Source organism: Seriola aureovittata, chromosome 20 (genome assembly GCF_021018895.1).
Source record: "Seriola aureovittata isolate HTS-2021-v1 ecotype China chromosome 20, ASM2101889v1, whole genome shotgun sequence".
Lineage (NCBI taxonomy): Eukaryota > Metazoa > Chordata > Actinopteri > Carangiformes > Carangidae > Seriola > Seriola aureovittata.
In genome coordinates, this window is record NC_079383.1 from 1532903 (window position 1) to 1556092 (window position 23190).

Genomic DNA, 23190 nt, shown 5'->3' on the forward strand with positions numbered 1-23190 from the left:
ATAGACTAGAATCACCTCCTCACGCTCGTATCCCTCCGCCACTCAGACTAGTTCCAGGTTACACCCCTGTTGATCCAGAGTCATAGAAAATATGAACCATTTGTCATAATTGCTATGTGAAGTTTTGAGTTATGGCTAAAAAGTGTTTTGTGAGGTCACAATGACCTTGACCTTCGACCTTTGCCCACCAAAATCTAATCAGTTCATCCTTGAGTCCTAATGAAGGAGAAGAAGTTCCTTCGAGGCGTTACAGAGATATCGTGTCCACGAGAACGACAGACAACCTGAAAACATCATGCCTCTAAATCTACGGAGCGTCTGACCAGCTCTGGTGTGGGTGTGTGGATGGAGTGGTGGTGGTGTTGGTGCAGCATCATCAGAGGGGAATTCCTGATCAAAATAATCTCAACGCTCGGGCCAAACCTCCAACAATGTTGTGGTAGAACAATGAGGAGGCACCGCAGGCTCCGATGAGCCGTGTCCTCCTCCACCAAACCTTACAGCGTCGGCAGAAGGTCGTGGCCTCTGTCTGGAGGTCGAATATGTCAAGATCCAGACTCTCCCTACAGGACCGGGACATGGAAACAAAGGCGGGTGGAGCTTGGTGGCATCCAGAGCCTGATGGAGTCGGATGGACATTCAGTTTTCTGGGGGAAAGAGGCAGAAGTGTTTCCGTGGCATTCACAGAGGACTGTCTACGTTCAGTTCCCATGTGTCATCTGTACGCTCTCCTCTCCGACAGACGGAGCTGGTCAGTTGACAAGTAAGGTGTGTGTGTGTGTGTGTGTGTGTGTGTGTGTGTGTGTGTGTGTGTGTGTGTGTGTCTACACCTGATGCGTCAGAGCCAAGTTTAGTCTTCTCATATTTCGAGTGTATTTCCTTCTAACTCGTGTTGGCGTGAGACGCTGTCAGGACTCGTCTGACTGCGCTGCAGGAGCTGGACTCGTCTGTAACTGTCAGATTTACAAGGAATATTTCATTCACTACAGCTGCTGCTGAAACACCTGCTATGATTTCACATCGCCATAACTCGGGGTTGAGCAATTCATCAAAATATTATCGAAACACCTCCAGGTTCAATGTCCCACAGAGCTGAAATGAAGCCTGGTGGTTCCACAGAGACAGAGATGAACATGTTTGTTTGGTACAAGACCAACAAAAGTCACATCATCATCATTTTCATATTTTCATTCAGTGTAATAAAATTTAAAACTGAAATCATGACTCACACTGAAATATCCGCCAAAATAAGCTCATGTTACGCTGCACTTCACAGACTGGGTGTCAGATGTTTCTGAGACTCCCAGAAGACCTCTGTCCATCAGCATGAATACATGATTCACCCCACCCCCCCCCCCCCCGCTGCCGGTCGGCCCCTCACTATTCATGCCCATCGACAGCATGATGAAGCCACATGGGGCCAAAGTGCTGACTCCAGCCCCTGACATCCTCCTCACTCACGACCTTTGACCCGTCACAAAGGAGGGGGTCTCCCTCGACACAGATTTCCCTGCTGTTCGTCGGGCGTGTGGCACAAAAAGCCGCCTGGCCCTGTTGACACGGGCATTAAGAAGGACAATGAGGGGACAGACTGGGAGGACCCCCCCCCTGGAAAACAGCACTTCCTGTCACTGGATGGATATATTGAAAAATCACTATCTGTCTTGTGTGAATGGTTTTTGTGTCGTGGCGACGCAGAGCAGAGAACGAGGACTTCCTTGTATATTTAAAGTCGGCCTGTACAGTCACGTTAGAAGTCACAGTGATCACAGTCACAATAATGAAGCACCTGTTACCAAGCACCACTTCTGCTCTCTTCTGAAACACTGGTTTCCAATCGGGGGTCACAACAGCCCCGGCGGGTCGTGTGGTCGGTGTGAGGGGTCGTCTACAGCACGAAGAACACAAATAAAACATATTTCTGCAGCAAAGATGAGGTTTATCAGTGCTGCTTTTCTAATATGAATGACTTGAGAGTTTTAACTGTTCAGGCTTTTAAAAGGTTTTCCAGAAGGATTTAGTAGATCCTTTAGTGTTCAAAGGAAAGCGCATCCCTCGAAGGCGTGGCTCCTCGTGGTCGTCGTAGACCGAACAGACGGTCTCAGCTTCTGTATCACAACCTGCTGACAGATGAAGACAAACAGCAACAACACGACTCTTGAAAACACATGAAACTCGTTTACAAATGAAGAATTTAAGAGATGATGGATCAGGACGAGATCAGAACATTTAGTCTTTACTGTGTTGAACACTGAGGCTGATGCGTGGAGTTAAAACTACAGTCGACTCACACCTCGTTTGCTTTTCAATAATAACCTTGTGTAAATTGATGAACAGAGTCTCAGAGGAGGGATGCTGATCGATTAGATTAGTCCGTATCAAACATTACTAATGATTATGTCGAACGCTGCTTCTACATCTGCGCTCGCTCTCTGAGTCTCTTTCATCGTGGCTCTGTTTGAATCCCTGTTTCTTCTGCTCTTTTTAAAACCTCATTCTATGTTGAGCCCATTAAAGAACATGATGCTGCAGTTAATGAGCGCTTTGCTTTTACCAGTATGTTCCTGTGGACCACTCGTCCTTCAGACAGCACGGAGCAAACAAAATGACCTTTCACAAAACAATAGAAACCTCCTCCCTGCCTGTAATCTTGTACCAGAATTAATTTGGCTGGAAAGAAAAAACACAAGATATTGGATTAGCATCAGTAAATGACATTAGCTGAGATCTTGCTGAAAAACAGATCTGCCACTGACTCCATGAAACTGGTTCTGCCTCACAGGGAGGACTCGGCTCCTGGGGTCAGGAACAGACTTACACCATAAACAAATATATTGATTCATCGCTGGAGACAGTCGAACTCTAGTAAAGCGACCCTGAAAAGCCTGGTCCAAAAAGAACCAGACAAAATAATAAAACAATGTTGAATTTGACTCATTGTGCAGCACTTTGAGAAACGCTGATGTTTGTGAGTCGGGCGGCCACCACCACACTGGGTCATTGTTCCCCTCCGACCTTGCTCTATAATTTCACCATCTCCTGTCTGTGGGAAAGTATTTCAGTTCTCTGCAGTGAATTTCACAATCGCAGCTTCTGGATCTGACAAAAACAATAAAACATGAGTCTCTAATTGTTCATGAAGAGTAAGAAGGAACTGGTTCACTGTCCTGAACGCACCCTGCAGTCTGCTCCACTTCTCCAGCTGTTTCCAGAGCAGGCGTTCTTATTTCAAACCGTGCGGATCACATTAGCAGAGAAGCATCAGTCACTGTAATCATATTTATTTCCTGGTAATTTATTTCTACAAACTGCACAAGCGGATCAGACGAGGAGGAGGAGGATGTGTTCCGCCGACATCCAGGAGGTTTTAACGAAACTGTCAGTTTTCAAGCTGCACTTTCTTTATTCTGTGAGTTATTTTAGTGACATCCTGAAGTTTAAACTTACATCACTGTAAAGTCGATTCCACTGTGACACAACAGAACTCGACTGATGGAGAATATATATTAAATTATTTTAAATATACCAGTAAAATATTGTTTCATAGTGAAGAGTTTGTCTCCCAGTGTGAACAGATGTGACTTTACATGACAAGTGATGTTTCATTTTTAACGGCTGCTGCTCCACTGTTCATCATTCAAATCCGTTTATACACAAGTGAAATATATGTAAAATTAAATATAAAACCTAAATATATATATAAATATATATCCATCCCAAAGCCTGTCAGTTTTTGTGTATATTATAAACAGAAGAGACCAAACGTCTGAGACACTGAGACATTAAAATTAATAAGAAATTAATAATAAAGACATATATAAACATATAGAATATATAAATTAAATATATATAGTTACATATATGGTTAACAACATGTTATTGCATATAAAAACAATCATCATAGATAATTTTAATATATGTATACATATACAAATTTTATTATGAATATTTCATTTATGTCATAAACTTAAACAGTCGTTTATAATCACATACAGTAGATCTGTATGGAAGGTGAATATATCATAAACACACACACACACACACACACACACACACACACACACACACACACACACACACACACACACAACAATAAACCACTACTGAAGTGACAGAATGATTCCTCCTGATGCCTCGTCGTCTTCTTCTTCTGTCCTCTGGCTGTTTTACTTTACAAACATGCAGAGTGTGAGAGTCTGTGTGTGTCTGTGTGGACTGGCAACCAGTGCAAGGTGTTTCCAAGCATTTCTCCCAGTGCATGCTGGGATAGATATAGAGACATTTTGTTTTCAGGTTGTCCGTCCGTCCCATTCTCCTGGACACGATATCTCAGGAACACCTTGATGGAACTTCTTCAAATTTGACACAAACATTCACTTGGACTCAAGGACGAACTGATTAGATTTTGGGGGTCAAAGGTCAAACGTCAAGGTCACGGTGACCTCACAAAACATGATTTTGGCCTTGTGAACGCAATATCTCGAGAACTCCTCAAGGGAATCCCTTCACATTAGCCACTAACTTTTTAACCATTAATCAAGACTTCACACAGTAATTATGTAATATTATTATTTTCTGTGACTCTGGATAAACAGCGATGTGACCTGAGACTAGTCTGAGTGGCGGAGGGATACGAGCAAGAGGAGGTGGCTCTAGTTTTTCTTTTCTCTTTGGTTCTTTCTGACAATCTGATCATCTTTTTTGCTCTTCTCTTGTTTGTTATTCTGTCTCTTTTTAACCAGTATTGAGGCCTTCACAGGTAAAGTTTAAACTTACCTGTCGCATACTATAACTGCACTTATTCAACCCTGTTTTCTGGTTTTGCCTGACACTTCTTGGAGGAGCTGTAGCTGCTGCACGGCTCGTGTCGATGATTACGAGGATCAGGATTTGTGAGCAGTCGTTCTTTGTGGTTTGATGCAGGCGACTAAGACACTGTGACACTGCGTCTTGTTGCGTTTTTCTCTGAGCTCTAACCAAACCAAACGAGTTGAGTCGCTGAGACACAACCATAAAAACATGAATCATGCTTCACTTGTCACAGACGAACACTGAAGGTAAACAAATGTGTTTTCAGTGAGTGTTTTGCAGATATTCAGTGTGATCTTTTTGAAACTTTGCAGATGCGTTCATTAGAAACATCTCCAGAAATCTGCGCTGCAGTATGTGCCTATCAAAACATACTTCCTGCTTTACTCAGCTGTGCGTCCGTGTATCTTAAACCAGTCTCAAAGATGAGAGGCATTTGCAAAATGACAGAGGAAATGGAAATGTATTTGAAAGAGTTACAGCTTTTGATTCAGGCTGCTTTTAGGAGTTAAGTGGCTGTGACCAACTCATCTAACAAGGCCACACACTGTTCCTTTACACCAGCTGGTCCCCGACCCACCGAGGTCTGTGTTTTTTAACAACATGTAGGACTTTATATTCCACACTGACGGATATATTGTCTGATTCTTGTATTTTTTTACCCAATTTATTCAATTTTTTGATTTATTTAAGGCCAATAAATAACCGATGTTTTGGCAGCATTTTGTAACACCACCCCTGATTTACATAATCTCACATACAATCATTCACACAGCACTAGCTACACAGCACTAGCTACACAGCACTAGCTACACAGCGCATCGAGGGCAGTTTGGGGTTCAGTATCTTTGGGGTTCTTCGACATGTGGATGGGAGGAGCCGGGGATCGAACCACCGGCCCTCTGATTAGTGGAGGACTCCCTCTACCATGAGCCTGTATCTATACATATAAAATATAATATATGTCTATATTTATAGATAAAGTCTTGTTTTCTTCCACTGCACTTGCATTTACAGTAGGGGCTGATCAGTATTTTATTGGTGCTTAATTCCTAGTATGAAATTATAATGTAATCATTGAAATTATAATGTTTTATAAAGAACACCCTGAATTCTCAACTCTTAGCGCTTGAAAAGTTGGTGTTTTGGTGATACATGGTTTTCATAAGACGGAGACTGATGAAATACAATGTAAATGAGCAATTAGTCTAATTAATAAAAACATTATTTTTGTTTTCTGGTTCAGTTTGTATGGACTCATGACCTCAGTATGTGTAAAATTCTGTCTTCTTCCTATATTAATCTGATAGATATGAAGGAGGAAGCAAACAATAAGCATAATGTGTATTTCTCTTCAGGTAGCCTACTGAGTGTTTTTAAACCCTTTATCCTATATTCATGATTTATTTCGATTTATTTCAGCCTGGTGGGTTAAACTCCAGTGTTACACATGATTGTGGAGTAAAACTATCACAGCTAGAAGATTATAATGATTATCACTGTATACCTGTATTGAACTGAACTACTGGGTTTGACTGAGTTTGGGGTTTGGTTCCGTTCTGCGCATGTGCCCCGCGGTCCACTCACAAAACCGGGGGCTGCGGGGAGAGAGAGAGAGAGAGAGAGAGAGAGAGAGAGAGAGAGAGAGAGAGAGAGAGAGAGAGAGAGAGAGAGAGAGAGAGAGAGAGAGAGGGAGAGAGAGAGAGAGAGAGAGAGAGAGAGAGAGAGAGAGAGAGAGAGAGAGAGAGAGAGAGAGAGAGAGAGGTAACAGGGGATCCATGGAGCGCGTCACAGCACCGGTGTTTTCCATGTCTTCTTGTCCACGATGCACTTTAGAATTTCAATAAGATGCGTGTGTGTTTCCAGATAATCAGTTTCCTCTTCGCCGTGAACTTTTACCACCAGCCGCTCCGAGCTCAGGGTAAGTCCGTCTGTGTCTGTCCGTGTCTGTGGGTCCATCCCCTGGGCTCTGGCTCCGTCTGTGTCCGCCTTCGTGCGCTGCCAAACCTGGCAGTAAATTAAAGAAAGCGTGTGTGACTCCGGGGTGAGGGCATCTGTACTTCTCGTACGCGGCAGGTCCGGGACTAACTTGTTGATTCAGTGACAGCTGGCATCCTGTCGGTCGGACGGAGAATGTCACGCCAAAGTCCGTTCACAAATTTAACAATGTCACACTATATTGCTCGTTACTGAACTCAGACACATGGTAGACACATTATTAAGGTGTAGTCTGATTGATAAAAGTTCTGTGGTGAATTCGGGTGAGCTAATGATCCAACAGTTAGCGCCATTTTCTTTAAAAACAGCAGGTTTTAACTTGTTCAGAGCGCTAGCTACCGCCCACCGCGGAGCGTCTAGGTGCGGAGTAACTGTGGGAATAACGGAAAAAAACGGCTGTAAAAGTTCAACATTCGTGTATTTATTACAAGCCGAATTTAACAGTGTAGTCTTGACATTAACTTAAAGCTTTTTACTTTTTATTTTCTGCTGTGTAAGTTTGCCGAAAAGCACATGAGCGATATATGTAGTTAATCCATTGTTGGGATGGACGTTAGCATGACGCTCGGTCCGGCTCGAAGGACGCAGGGTCCGGCGGTTAGCATCCTGTGTCCTCCCACAACAACTAAGTCTTTAGGATGAGCCTTTGAAGTTTTAAGAAACAAATATGGCGCAGATAAAATTAAGTTTGGTTGTTTTGTTCTTGCAGTTATTGTCTGTAGTTGAATAGTTTGTATAGTAGTTCCCTCTCAGAAAGCCGGGGATAGGAAGGAAACAGAGCTGACACACAGAGGAAAATAAAGTCAGGAAAGGGACCGTTACCGCGGTGGCAAACTTCGTGGATAATTTAGCACTTTTACGCCTCATTGGCTGTTTAGCTAATACACACTACTTCTGTGAATAAACCTTACAACATCCAACGATTCATTAGGAACCATTCTTCAATTCGGCATCTATCCCATACCATTAAAACACACTTACTCCCATAAAATACCTCATGATTCAACTGGTTTCCATATTAATTCTCCTTCCAATTCACACACCTTAGTGTGCTGAAAGTTATTTTAATTGAAACCAGGTGTTACAGCTAAATGGTTTTAATTGCAAGTCTTGTTTGTTGAGCTTTGTCTGTGAGAAAGTGAGGAAACCAAGAGGTAAAGCTCCCTGCTGATTTGAATGGAGTCTGGTCACCAGAAGAAAGCACAGCATGTTAGCAAAATGTGTCTGAATGATTAGTGTATTAGCTTTTCATGGTGCTAATTAATTCACTGGGACTTGTTAAGGCGGTTAGACAAACACAGAGGTGTGTGTGCTGGTGCTGAACAACAACCGTCCTTGAATTTGCTTTCACTTGTTAATTGGCTGAGTCAACATGGAGCTGCCACTTTGTGCTTTGTTGCTATGTTTTTTTTGAGCCATTTGGCTTCTCCACAGACCTTCAGCTGTTATCACGCTTCAGTATTATTTTGTGCAGCGTGTGTCCCAGCTTCCCCCAGTGAGCGTTTTATCTGAGGGGGGCTCCGTGGGCATGGGGTTATAAATTGGTCTAACATGCTGGTGGGTAGGTCTTTGATGTTGAGTCCACATGGGTGCAGGATGTGGATTTGCTCTGGCTAAATATCACTTTGTACAGTTTTTTTTTTCCTGGCACATCTGCCTGGAACATGAAAGAAACACGGCTCTTAGATCCTCATTTGGGGTGCACATTGTCTCCCAAAGGCTTGTGACAGTAATAAAGGTCCTAGAGAATCTAAAACGGGTCATCGGTGTGATAAATAGCACCATGTGGAAAAGCGATTGCCCTTAGTTTCTTCTCCTGCTTCCTCCCTCCACTTACTCCGTGTAGAAATTCCTCGCATTTTTTTTCCTTCTATCGAGTTTTTGCAAAACTTTTCTCCTCCGTTTCTTTCATGTTGCGATCTGGTCGTGGAGCTAGCCGTGAGAGAATGCATCTGGAACCAATTTGACTCCTCAAAGCAGAAGGGGAAGAGGAGGGGAAGGAGGGAAGTGAACGGCAGCCCTTTTCTTTCTCTCTGTCCACTGTAAGCAGGCATGGGCTGCAGTAATTATAGTTTAGTGAACACAAGATTAAAGTGCAGCGTGGAGTTGAGTTTCTTGGCCATAGCTTGGTGTAGTGATTGTTGAATTGACCATGAAATATAATGTTTTTCCAACCAGCAGCCCATCGCTGGGCTAAATATAAAGAACGAGAAATACACCCAGTGAAATTATAAAAGGAAACACCTCTGTGGTTGAGAAGTTTCCATTTAGGATGAACGACAAATGAAATGTTTGTGACAAAATTCTAAAAATAAAAAAATAAAAAATAATAACATCAGAGCTATTTTTAAAACTGCGAGGCTGTATTTCAGCGGGTCGTCTCAGAAGGAGACTTGAATTGTTTCAGAACAGTTTTGCCTCGACTGACTGACTGACCGCTGCCCTGACTGTTTTCCCTGGAGACGCTCAGTTCAAAGCCTTGCTATCGGAGGCAGCATCAGCAGTCTCGTCACAGTGGAGGTTTACATGCTCGTAAACAGCACAGACATTTGCAGACCCACAGGAAGGTTCGGCTGCAGATACACTGCATAAGCTATAAGCTTATCATTAAGCTCCAGCTGCTGCGGTTCATACTGCTATTTTAAAATCTACATGCACCTGCTGCTGGTCTCAACTCTTATAACCAACTTAGATTTCATGAAGTCCAGGTTAACTGGCGTTAACGTGCAGCTTGTCGGTGTCGGCTTCACTGATCCTTCCACACGATGTTAAATTGTGCTTTAGTTCCACTTTAATTCAGGTGAAGTGTGAAGGAAACACTGAAGCTGAAACACATTTTACATTTGCAAACACAGGGAAACTACCGAGCCTTCCCAGAATTCATAGAAACTGTGAGACCTGGTGACCCTGAGGAGTTTCATGTACATTTGGTCGGTGCTGAGAAGCCCACACATTACAGCAGGGACATTTATCTGACATTATTGTTGATTATGATCTTGTCTTCCAACGATTAAGAAAACAAAATAATCAAGATATAATTCTATATATAGTCAGGAGAGACCACACTCGCATATGTTTAATTTATTTAGTTTATAAACCGGAAAAACCTACAGACACAACCTTTTAGTTTTGAAATCTGTCTTTTTATTTTATGGTTTTCTTTTTTTGGTAGTGCTTGATATCAGCTTTACTATCAACAAGCTGCTGCAAGGGTGGATGTGTTGTAGTTGATCTAATTTATTTTTCATTAATTTTTACATTATATATTTGATTATATGTTATTTATCTAATTTTTTTAATTATTTTTTTTGTTTGTTTTCCCGTTGAATTGTATTTAAAGTTCGAGAAAGTCCATGTATCCTAAATGTTTTTTTAAAAGTTAATTAAATGAGTACAGTCAATGAGTAATTGTAATCGAGCAGCTCTACTACACATACACCTGGACACTGACTTAATGAGTCAGGTCAGATGAAAGTCCTTGTGCCTCATTCAGAAACACTGAGGCCTTGACACTGGAAGCTCCCATCACAGCAGGTGGTTCAGATATCCGTCAGCTGGTGACGTCCACACTACTACGTTTTAGTTTTAATACTCTGAAGAGACTTTCTGACACTGACTGGAGATAAAAACTGAACTCCTGATGTCTTTGATTAGAGCAAGGATCCACACACTGTTGAATATCTCCATGATTATAAATGAATATTTCAGTCAGACTGACCTCATCAGCCTTTTCTTGTCTCCTCTCTGCAGCAGAAACAGTTTGACATTAACTTTTACCGGCATCACATGTTCATAACAGTTAGTTCACCTTCACACAAAGAGCGATAATACTCAGTAAGAAACTTATTTCACGTACTTATTTATAGTCTATCCTCACTCTGACTTGAATAATTGGAAATTATTTCTACCGTTTCTGTTTTATTCTAGTCATGTGATCATGTTGTTATATCTCTATGATGCTGGTATAACAGAATTCACCTGCAGGTATCAGCGTTTCTTCTCATAGTTCTTCTACCTCTTTCACATGAACGCACTCGTACCTGGACAGGTAAATCCAGGGTTAATTGAACCAGTTGATAACCAGCTACATAGTCCAGGATATCAGGACAAAGGTTCAGTTAAGCCAGATAATGAAAAGTTATCCTGGGAGTGTTGAACTTGCTTCGTAGTTCAGACTTCTGGTGTCGACACGACTCTGAGACTTTCAGAAACTCTGCTGGACCAGTTTTATTTTGAAAACTCTGGGGTTGTTTTATTTTGAGAGTCTGGGGTTGTGTTGTAGTCTGGACAGATAGAAACTGAGACCTTTGTAAACGATGACGTCACACCCACGGTCTCTCTCCTGATTGGCTCTCATCAGCCTGGACTACCAGAGGTGAATACAACATGATGATGAACGACAGTGTCACTGACCTTGTTGTCTTTGCAGCTGCTGTTCACTTACATATTACTATGATCTTCATTCGTAGTATTTTCTGCAACTATTCAACTGTAGAGTGGACAGTATACTTCCTGTTTACACACTCAGTGTACGTGAGTGATCATGTATATGTGTTTTCAGGCGTGTTGGTCTCGATGGAGATCGTTACGGAGCTAAAACAGTCGTCTGGACGGAGATTGTTTTGGTTTTGAAACGCTGTTTTAAGATGAAAATGTGTTGGTGTGGACGTAGATTAAGATGATTGGGTAACAGGAAAGCCTGCGCACAGAAACTGGTGAAATCATTGGATAATAGTGGAGAGGAGCCTCAGTGATGACAGTTCTTGAATTTATGCTAAAAGCTTCATTTGGATGCAGCGAGACCAAAGTGAAGAAAGTAAATCGTTGTCATAGTGTCAATAAATTCCCCAAGCTCCATATGAAATAACAGGATTCTAATAGTTCTATTGAAAAGGAAAATCCAGGCCATCGTGATTTATTTGTTGATCTCTTCTAAAAGCAAGAACATGTGTTGCACAAGAAGCGTCTGTCTGTTTTCAGTGACCTTTAATCATGGCCTTCTTGTTTACTTGTCACTTCAATTCAAAGTAATTGGGCTGAATGTCAGAGGATGGAAAACATTTCTAATGGTTCATTATGGCTGCCTTTAGTGTAAAGATTAATGGCTTCTATAGCAAAGTTGGGATTTGAATTTGTGAGAGACACAATTTTAACTGTAACTTGCATAATTCAGTGTGTGAAGAGGCTGAAGGAGGCGAGAGTTGAAGCCAGTCCTGCTGGTTTTGAGGATTATAACGACTAAGGTTTGAGGTACGGATCCATAAGAAGATATATTTGTGGTTTTAAGAAGCAAAAACCATCTCAGTGTAGTTTTACATCTCCTCTCTCAGGCTTCTCTCTGGAGCTCTAGTAACAACAGGGCAGTCAGCCAATCAGAAGAGAGGAGGCTCTGAGCCTCTCTTCTTACGCTTAGGCTTGGGCGATATCTGAAATGTAATAATCTTGATAAAGTCCAGTCCAAATATCGTGATATTTGATATTATATATGATATGGATATAGCTCATACTGAACCTTTTTTAAAAAAAAAAATGGCCATGGTTATTTACAAATTTAAGAACTTTTTCTGACTGTTTTGAAACAGTGACGTTGACAACAAGGAACTGACTATTTTATATAGCAAGAAGATAAATTTGTGATTTTTACATAAATGTATTGTTCATTTAGACTAAAATACACGTTCTCAGTGTAATTTATAGAAACACAAGACACAACAACATATAAAAGTTCAAGGGTTGGTTATTCTCTCCCTGTAGCTATTCACTGTATTAGAAATAAATAACGGGCTATTCCAGGTTAATTACATTTTCTGCTCATTTCCTGAAGGTCCTCTGGTGCTCTTATGTTATGACATACAGTGTTTGGTATATTTAACTCTCAGAAACAATCGCTTTCCCAGAAGCTCCTCTACTAGAAATGCAATTAATCTGTGACTGTGTACAATCAAACTTTATTTTCCATTAGATTTTTTTAACGGACTACATCTGGTTATTTGTCGTCTCGACCGGGTTGTGACTGAGAGAAGGCAGAACCACAGAGAACCACAGAGAACGTAGTCTGTCAGCTGATTGTTTGGTTTGGAAGAAGGAGACGTGGAAAAGACAACAGGAAACAAAGATGTCTTCTCTTTTTTTTAATGTTTTTAGTGTCTCTGCCGGACAGCTGTGTTTTTGGCCAGAGGAATTATTTAGTAGTAACAGTGTGGAGCAGGTGTTCGTCTTAGTTGGTGTGTGTGTGTGTGTGTGTGTGTGTGTGTGTGTGTGTGTGTGAGTGAGCGAGCTGTGGTCAGAGAGGAAACCCTGATCCTATTAGAGATAGTGTCACATTAGTCTGAGGCTGGTGTGCACGTTGTTCCTGTAGAGCAGACAGGACTTCCTAAAACACTGAGTGTCTGCTCGACTGGAGTGGATGCATGTCATTGTTCATCTTATCAGAGCGTCTCTTCCTCTGTTCCAGACCTCCTACAACAACCTCTGTGTGTCTCAGCCTTTTCTTTTTCTTTATTATAATAATAATAATAATAATAATAATAGTAAACTTTATTTATTTATTTTATGTTTTCTGTTTGTTTAGTGTTTTCAGCATTTAGATTTTCTGTTTGTAGCTCTTCCTGTTGTTTCCTGAGTCGGATCTCTGGTGTTTCCTGGTTTGTGAGTTTTGTTTGGACTTTGTTTTATTAAAATACGCTGGAATTGCACCTTCCTGTCTTGGATTGTCTGCATTTGGGTCGAGCCATCCGAAAACCTGACACAAATTTCACAGCCGTATCCAGTTATAGTCTGTGCTGTTTTCCACTGATGTTCTGCTTCAGCTTCCCACCGTTAACTGGAATGAGACGGTGGTTCTCTCTTTTTCACATCAAGGAGCCTAAACTGACACAAATGAGACCGTTTGACTTCTGCTTCTAGATGTTTGATCACAGAAAGTGTTCCCTGATGATTCCCTTTGTTGCTGGACGCCGGGAGGTCCTCGGACCCCACTTTGAGAACCACTGGTTTGGACTTGTGCTTTGCGTCTCCAGCTGTTCCCGCCCTTACGGTTGTTTTAACAGTGTAATCCTCAGACTCTTTCGGCGTTTGCTGCCATATTATTTTCATTACTGGTGAGCAATGAGTCTTGGGATATGTTGGACCGTGTCTAGTGGTGCAGCTGTGACGACTTGATGCCTAAGTGGATTTTTAATTGAGAGTTTTAATTTTTCAGTATTTTAATGGCCTCTATAGAGCTGAAGTCATGACGCCAGTGTAATCTGTCACTCAGACTTTCTTTCATTGGTCTTTCTGAAAAACATCTTGTTTATTTTCCATATCCTAAGACACTGTAGCAGTTACTGTAAGGGAGTTAAACCTTAAACAACGGTTACTTTGTGAGGATAGAAAAAATCTACTGCTCCCATGAAAATTCATCAGCACGGCAGCACCAGTAATTTTACAGTATGTCATCGTAATTCAGTTATGTCCATATCCATAAAACTTACAAACACTCTGAAGTTATTCTAAATTTTCTAGCTGTAACTCAACAAAGACTCTTCTGTGAAACCATCGTGTTTAGGCTGCAGACATCTAGAGCTTATGGGAAATGATGTTCAGTGAAGCTAAAAGCATAAATATTGAATAATGAACAATGTAGATTTCCATAGTTAAAAAAAAACCTACCTCCTTATCTAGAAACTGAAGCGAGTCACATGACGTCTTCACAGAAACAGCAGAGAAAAGTGTGTGGGAGCAAACTGCTTTTCAAACCATTAACTACAACAATCTGGAAACATGTCAGTCTGCTGCCTGTATGAGGATCATTATATAAATGAACGTATGACTTAGCAGACATCATCTGGAGTTAGTGCTCTGAACGAGCAGATTATTCACTCAGTCATTAAATTCATCTTAAGAGGGTGGGCCGAGTTCAGACTCCACTTTGCTGTAATTACTCTGATTGATGTTGACAATCTATTAAGAAAAACTTTTATCTTTGTCATGGAAAGTTGTTTTTTCATGTGATAAAATCCAAAATGTGCCAAAACAGTTGATTTAAAAAAAACCTTTAGATGACCAGGAGTAAATGCTGTTACACAGGAAACCATGACAAGTGTGATTTACATTAATCATTTGTTTTCCTCCACCTCTTATGACCTCACCTTAAATCTGGTTGAGGACTTCCCTGCTGCCACTTTGATTTAACGGTGAAGATCATGCATTTAATATTCCTTAATTATCATATCTTTACTTACACTGAATTAAGATAATTCAATAATAAATAAAAACATTCAATAATATTGAAATACGCCTTTTGATATTATCCTGATAATATCATATACAGCGATATTTGTGCCGGACTGTATCGAGGTATTAAGTTTTTCTTCTGTGGTTTTACATGAAGCGTAAAGAACAAGTTCGTACCTGCAATGTTGTATTTAATGATATGCAGCGTGTCAGGTGTGTAGTGATCTGTGACATTCAGTGACTGTGTTCCCTCCCCCTCTCTGCCTCCCTCCTCCCCCCACCTCACCCTGTTCCCTCCCCCTCTCTGCCTCCCTCCTCCCCCCACCTCACCCTGTTCCCTCCCCCTCTCTGCCTCCCTCCTCCCCCCACCTCACCCTGTTCCCTCCCCCTCTCTGCCTCCCTCCTCCCCCCACCTCACCCTGTTCCCTCCCCCTCTCTGCCTCCCTCCTCCCCCCACCTCACCCTGTTCCCTCCCCCTTCTCCTCACTCTACACGGCCACATGCGTCTCATTATGTCGCTTCCCATCACACACACAAAACTACAGGTCAGGTCTGCATCCCCCTTTGATTCTGCTAATTGAATATGAGGGGGGGCAGGACATGATCTCCCACTTGTGTGTGTCTGTCTGTGTGTGTGTGTGTATGTGTGTGTGTGTGTGTGTGTGGGGGGGGAACATCTGCTCTTTCTCTGATAGGACTCAGGTGATTGGAGGATTTTTTAAGTATGAGTGTGTGCAACTCAGTACTCACCTGGTTAGCATGTGCCTGGACCGGTCACTCCTTACATAACCACATATCCACACACACACACACACACACACACACACACACACACACACACACACACACACACACACACACACACACACACACACACACACAGTGACAGTACATTGATAAACAGAAGCTGTAATCTGTGGTTAAACTATTAAAAAGAAACAACAGACAACACAGCATCAACATCCATCAATAAACGAGGTGAACGTGAAACTGAGTCGACAGGTGTGAGAACATGTGATGCTTGTGAGGACAGTAACATCAGCTGATCTGGATGAACGGGCTGTCAGTGGTCGTCCTGCTCCGTGTGTAATCTGTGTCTCAGCGTTTTTTCACAGACGAATGAAATGAAAAGAAAAAATGCTGAGACACACTTTGCCGCCATCTCTGGTGGAGCTGCTCTCTGCTCTCTGAGTCACAGTTTCATGGTGGGCGGGGCTCAGGCGCACACAGCGACAGCCTCAGTGAACTCCAGGCTAATTGGTGTTTTTTTATTCCATTTGGAAAGTTTGTAAGAATGAGTCCAAACGGACTTGGGTTAAAAGCTCCGGTGTGGAATATTTTGGGTTTAAACCTAATGACAGAGGAGAGTCGGCGTTTCCTACACATCGGCTCTGTTTCAGCAGATGCCTTATATTAACTAGCTCATTCTTGGCCACACGCACAATCAGAATCAGACACACTTTATTAATCCCCTGAGGGAAATTGTTATGTGGCAGTGCTCCATGTCACACATACAAATATAATAGAAATAATAATACAACCCCCCCTATTCAAATCCACCTCCAGTGTTGAAAAGTTAAGTCAACACTGAAGTGTCAAAAGCTGCAGTTCCTCTAACGGCCACTAGAGTCTGGCTGCAACAGTGAGTCAGTCCCCACAGACTCCCATGTTAAAATGTCCCCCGGCTCCTCCGAGCTGTTCCATCAGTGTATTTGTGTGTATGGGTGAACGTGGCAAGTATTGTAAAGTGCTTTGAGTGGTCTGTAAGATTGGTTTTCCTCCAGGCTTCATAGAAAACAATGGGTGAGACTGTGAGTCATCCACAGCCAATGTGTGCTGCCTTTAAAGGATTAAATAGTCCTAATATCAGTTAGATCTGGTTCAACTGATCCTGCTCTTTGATGACGAGCTAGCTTTAGCTTAAGCTGTTTCAGCTTAATTCAGCCAACTGCTGACACCCTCTGGTAGAGCGTCTGGGTCCAGTTAAAGCCATATATTCACCATGAGAGGAGCATATAGAAGCAGCAGGACGTCGGCCTGTGCTGCTCCTCTCTCACAGACGACGGTCTGAGGCGTCTGGCAGACGAAGTCGGTTCTGTATGAGACACAAGTCAAAGCTCTGTTCATCAGAGAAGCTGTTTGAAGTGAGGGAACAAACGTTTTTCATTGTCTCTCATGTCACTAAATGGTCACTCACTTGACTCTGAGTACTTACATCTCGTATGACAGAGATCACAATCAAATCACATTATTATATAAGCAAATTAGATAGTTTTCTTCTCTGAATTTACATCCTTTTATTGTGAAAAGCCTCCGAACGGTCTCAGCTGACGTCCTGTGTGAAGCACAAAAATAAACAGGCTGTTTATGATAAATGAAAATCTTCTCTCTTGTTCTCTACCCATCATGCTCTGCTGATGTTCAGCTCCGTATGGCACATCTCAATTAATCCATACACAGGAAGTGACCTTTGACCTCCATCCATTAACACCCCCCCACCAGAGAGTCTGCAGCGGCTCTGAGGAATGCAGGAATGAGAGTGGTAGCACACAAGAGGCTTCACTTCTGTGTGTGTGTGTTTTAATACACACTATCAGACTGGCAACACTATTTTTGTTATAATTGTTGTTTTCTTGTCGTCTCTGTGACTCAGGCGCGGCTCGAGACGGTTGTGATTGGGGGGGGGGCATTAAGAGATGTGGACTGGTCACTAACTGACAGACTTAAAGACTCGTTACTGGGGGTCCTGTATCAGTGTTCTTTGGGACTGAAAGCTATAACATGCACTGCTTTGTCTAAAACTAAAGCCATAGAATCTAATAATACATAATGTATTTAATTTAAACCCACCTCCACCCCCCTTATATCTAATTATGTATTCTCACATGCACTGGTATATTAGAAATACGACTCAATCCAGTATATTTTTCTTGTAACTAATGTATTGTCTGTGTTTGAGATGCTACAGTGTAATTGGCATCATCAGTTTTTGATTTTATGGTTGTTATCATCCACTGCTGCACCGCGACAATAAACTTTGATCATTTGAATGTGACATGTTTATGATTGGTCAAATCGACAAGGACAAAAATAAAATAATTTTCAGTTATTTTTTAATTCTGGGATGAAGCGGGACGGTTTGGTGGGGCACTGCCCCCCCTGGAGCCGGGCCCGCTGTGGTGGATTATTATTGGACATTGAAACACATTTATCATCATCTCCGTGCTGCTGTTCAGTCTCATAGACGAAGATACGTGAATGTCATTTGGTGTGAAATAACTTTGACATGACGTCTACATTATAACATTTTACTGTATTTGCAGTTTCATTGCTTTAGCAAACAAACAACTGATCGATGGTTTGATCCACAGCACACAAGGGAGGGGATAGTTTCAGATTTTTTAGTTTTTGTGGTGGGGTGAGGGGTGTGTCTGCAACCTCAGGGTCATTATTCATCTTGAGCTAATTAAAACTGGCCTCAGTGTTCCTGCAGGCGGGATCACTCATCATGATTGGACCAAAGTAGTCACGTGACACACAGTTGGAAGACAATAAAACAGATAGATAGATAGATAGATAGATCATTTATTTATTAGTAATTAATAGGTGTAATATTGACAAAATATACAGCTTGCTGTAACTTTGAACCTTTTACATGAAGGAATGTGAAGCAGTTTACACGTGTTAATCACATTGTTATTGCCAATATGTGAACAGATTGTGATGTAACTTAAAGTGAGACCTTCCCTGACTTTCTCGGTTGCCTTTAACAGCATGTGAACTGATTTCTGGGTAAAAGACTCAGGACGAATTTTGATTTTATGCTCGCTCCTGAGTGCCTCGCCTCAGAGCCTCACTCCTGTTCCCCTACAGCAACAACAGTCAGCAGACTGGCTAACGTAAACTTAGACATGGACTTTTATCTAGTGAAGTTGGTCTGGTTAAATGGAAATGTGACCAGTGTCGATTCAGTGTTCAGCGTCAGCTCCATGTGAAGATAATGGTGTGTTTCAAGAGGCGTTTGTCTCTCACACGTCCGACAGAACAGATGTCGATCATGTTGTGGTTAAAGTTTTCAGGACCTGAGTTGGTAGGTGCAGAGAAAATACTTTAATAACGTAAATGTCCAAAACTTCCAAGAAGCCAAGCAGGAAACTAAACACAGGTGATCCAGACTCAGGAGGAAGACTCAGAAAATCTAAATTCAGAACAAAACTCAGGAACAAGAACAGGAACACATGGAAACACCAGAGGAACAGAAACAGACAAACTGACAAAGACTGAGGGGAACACAGAGACAGGAGCAGGTAATGAGACACAGGTGCAACTAATTGGGGCGGGGTTGTGTGTTGAGCTCTCAGCGCTGCCAGAACATGAATGACCTACACTTAGCTCCGTGCCTGAACACATCGTGTGTAGACACTCCCGCTCTCTCCTGTAGACAACTTTACTTTGAGCTGAACAACAGTTAAAGTAGAAATGATGTTCACTGTGAAGGATCAGTTTTGAGTCTCTGCAGGTTGTTTTAAATCCCGTATTGAAATGATTGTAAACCAACAGCTGAAACAAGAAAGACAGGAAAACACATGACAACATGAAACTCTGCACCGTGCTCTGGAAAATGGCCGCCAGTGATGTAAAGTACATGCAGTTTTAAACCACAGTCTCAGATAGATTAGTTTTACTGCAGTTAGTGGAGAATGAAACCAGATAATAAATCAGGATATTCACAAGTCAGTGAATACAGACAAGTGACAAGCCCCGCCCACCTGGACCCACCATCCAAACCTTTACAGGATTTGGTTTCTCTGAGTGTTTTACCTGAAATCTGCTATATTTTTATTGGATCACTCAGAAACAGTCAGCCAATCAGAAGAGTGGAGGCTCAGAGCCTCCTCTCTTCTGATTGGCTCACCGACCTGTTGTTACTAGAGCTCCAGAGAGAAGCCTGAGAGAGGAGATGTAAAACTACACTGAGATGAACCACAAATATATCTTATGGATCACCACTTCAAATAAAACACAGAAGAAGAAAATATGGAGCTTTAACAACTTTAACTGGCTGTTTAATCAGAACAGCACCGAATCTTAATAATTAATTGAACAAAAATCAATTTTCAACTTAATTTAGTGCTTTCTGAAACCTGCAAACCTCCTGAACAAGAGCGCCAAGTCACACCGTTATGTCCACACACACACACACACACACACACACACACACACACACACAGGAAACTGGCTGGCAGGAAACCCAGAGTAATGTTACATTTACATAGGAGGGGGTGCACTGGAATTCCTCTCCTTATCGTCGCAGCAGCTGGATCCCAGTCCTGAGCCGGGTTGCTATTTCCAGATTGTTTGTCGTAGTTGAACTGGTGATTTTTACCCTGGACGTTTGAGGCCCGGTGGCTCTGACGCTTCAGTGGAGGGAAAACACAACAGAATACCAAGCACTTTTCAAGTTGAATTATATTGATAATCTACTTTATACTCGGTTCTCTGTTTCTATTCAGTTTGTTCTGACCTGTAGCGCCTGGTTCTGGACTGATTCCTGTTCTGTCCTGGTTCAGTCTGTCCTCTTCTGTCAGGTCTGGTCCAGTTCTCTTTGTCTGGCAGGGTCATGTAGTGGTGTCCACGCCCATGCTGACAGGTGAGGGGGGATTATTTGTCTCACTTGTGATTGTTTGTCCTGTACTGAGACGTTCATGAAGTTTCTGCAGTTTGTTTTTCTCTCTGAGTTCATTTGTAAATGCATCTTCTTCCTCTCTCTCCGTTTCTCTCCATCCAGAACAAACAGAGCTTTTCCTTAATAGTTTCCAGAGTGTATAAATCTTTAAATGCTGTTTCAGTGTGTACAGGGTAAATTGAGCTTTTGCAAAACAATGAGCTAAGCTGCTCAGTGAGAGTCGGCGGCTGTGAGCCAGGGAAGTTAAGAAAGACTTTCTGTGGCCTCTAACTTTCTCTCTGATTGTTCGTCTTAAATAACTCTCTGTTGTCATTAATCACGTTTTTTTTTCCACTGCAGTTGAGCAGCGATTAAATAACTGTTTCATACTGGTTCGTCTGACCTCAGAAACAGAAACATCTGTAAATGAGAATGAGTAGAAGTGAGGACAGAGAGCAGGAGGACACTGGACGGAGGTTGGATGGGTCAAGAGGACAAGTTTCTGTCACTCTGTTGTTTTTGTTCATCTGTATTTATGTTGATGTGCTCAGCTGTCTGTCTCACTCCTCACCAGATGTTGAAGATGTGATGTTGAGATGTTTGACCGAGGTTTGGTCAGTTTTGACACGAATACAGTGTTTTAACAGTTTGCAAACGTGAGTCCTGCTGACGTACAGTTTCTGTTAAAGGTCAAATTTAACTTGGTTGTGATTAGTCGTCCCAATCCAGTTTTTGTCATTTCACTGTTTCACGGCTTCAGTTTTCAGCCTCGGAAGTTGCTGCTTGGTAGAAACAAGACCAACTGAGGAAATAAGTTAGTGAGTTGCATTATGGGAAGTGTAGGATGGTGCAGATGTGGGTCACCTCACATCAAATAAAGAATCATGAAAGTAAAAACACACTGAAATGAAACTCTGAAGCAGCGTCATCATAATTAATTAATGATAATTAAACAACAGTAACATATGATCACGTGATCAAACAGAGCAGTACGATCATCCGTTAAGACTCGTGTTTGTGTCCACCTGATGAAAGCTTCCCCCTCGCTCTCTCAGCTCCTGAGAAACAGATCGTACATCATTCAGTGGATGGTTTCCATCCTCAGCTCCTGTGATGTTTCCACTCCACTGAAACCACAGCACTGTTTACCAGATACTTCTGTCCCTCCACTCTGGAACCACGATCCTGCATCTAGTTTAGCTGAAAGATGGCCACCAGCTGCCCACAGCCACCATTTTACACCACATCCATGTCACCATCGTCTCCACGGAGACTTCAGATTTGGAGTTAATGTGCCGTTCTCATGCTCTTTGATCCTCAGTGCGAGTCAGAGGATGGCTTTTCTTCTTCTGCTCTCTGTCTCTGTGCTGCTGACAGTTGTTCATGCAGATCAGTGTGTGACTGCTGCTGATGTTTGTTGGTAGAAGCTGTGAACTCACGTTGACCATCAGGTGCTAACAGCTAGCAGAGCTAATGTGATTTACAGGAGGGATTTTGAACGCAGCACGCTGTGAGTGGCAGCTTCTCTCTATTGTTTCAAACCCCCCCACACACACACACACAACACACACACACACACACACACACACACACACACACACACACACACACACACGCAGTCTGTTTTGAGAACCCCCACAGTTGTGCCACATGTTCCTCCTGCAGAGATCTCAGACCTCATGTTGACATGCTTTATCTTTAGTGTGTGTGTGTGTGTGTGTGTGTGTGTGTGTGTGTGTGTGTGTGTGTGTGTGTGTGTGTGTGTGTGTGTGTGTGTGTGTGTGTGTGTGTGTGTGTCTGTTGAATAGTTTTTAGGTTTTTAAAGACATTTTCAGTCATGAAGTCTGTGACTTTATGTCAAAGTGTTCTTCAGTCGTTCAGATACAGATGTGTGTTTTGTAAACACATTCACAGGCTGCGTCGGTGATGAACGCAGCCTCTGATACATTTGACAACTTCATAATGATTATATGAGTTGTCTGTGGGCCTGGGTTTTATCTGGCCTGACTCTATCAAAGCCACAGTATCTTCACTGTCTCTGCACACAGTGTGAAATGATCTCACTCAGTGTGTTGTGGTTTATTAAATGAATTTCTGTGTTCCCAAGAAATGGCAACAACAAGTGTTTAATCTGTCTCTGTCTGTCTGTTTGGTTGTTTTTATTGTGTCATTAGACGACACAATCATAACACACTTGTAAAATATCCAAATATTATAAAGAAGAAAAAAAGGAGAAGGAAAAAAAAACATGGATTCAATACAACGAGAAACAGACGCACGAGAGGAACAACAGAGACGAAACAAACCACAGGCAGCAAACAAAGCAGACAGTGTTGTGAACAAAGTGAACTGTTTATAAATGAATTATAAATATTATATCTACAAATGTAAGATCTTTAATTTCCATTGGTTAATAGAGAAATTAAACTATATTGATTTAAATCTGTTAAAATGGCTGAAATACTTTCTGTAGCTTTGGTTATTAATGTGTCTTTAAATGA

The 23190-nt window shown here is 41.9% G+C and overlaps 1 protein-coding gene across 1 annotated transcript in view; it reads left to right on the top strand.

Moving 5' to 3' along the window:
• Positions 1-6438: 6438 nt before the first annotated feature.
• Positions 6439-23190, top strand: part of reck (reversion-inducing-cysteine-rich protein with kazal motifs) — a 67248-nt gene continuing 50496 nt past the window's right edge. Inside the window, exon 1 of the mRNA XM_056364733.1 lies at positions 6439-6730. Coding sequence (XP_056220708.1) covers positions 6658-6730 — 73 coding nt within the window. The 5' untranslated portion in view covers positions 6439-6657. The remainder of the gene's footprint in view (positions 6731-23190) is intronic.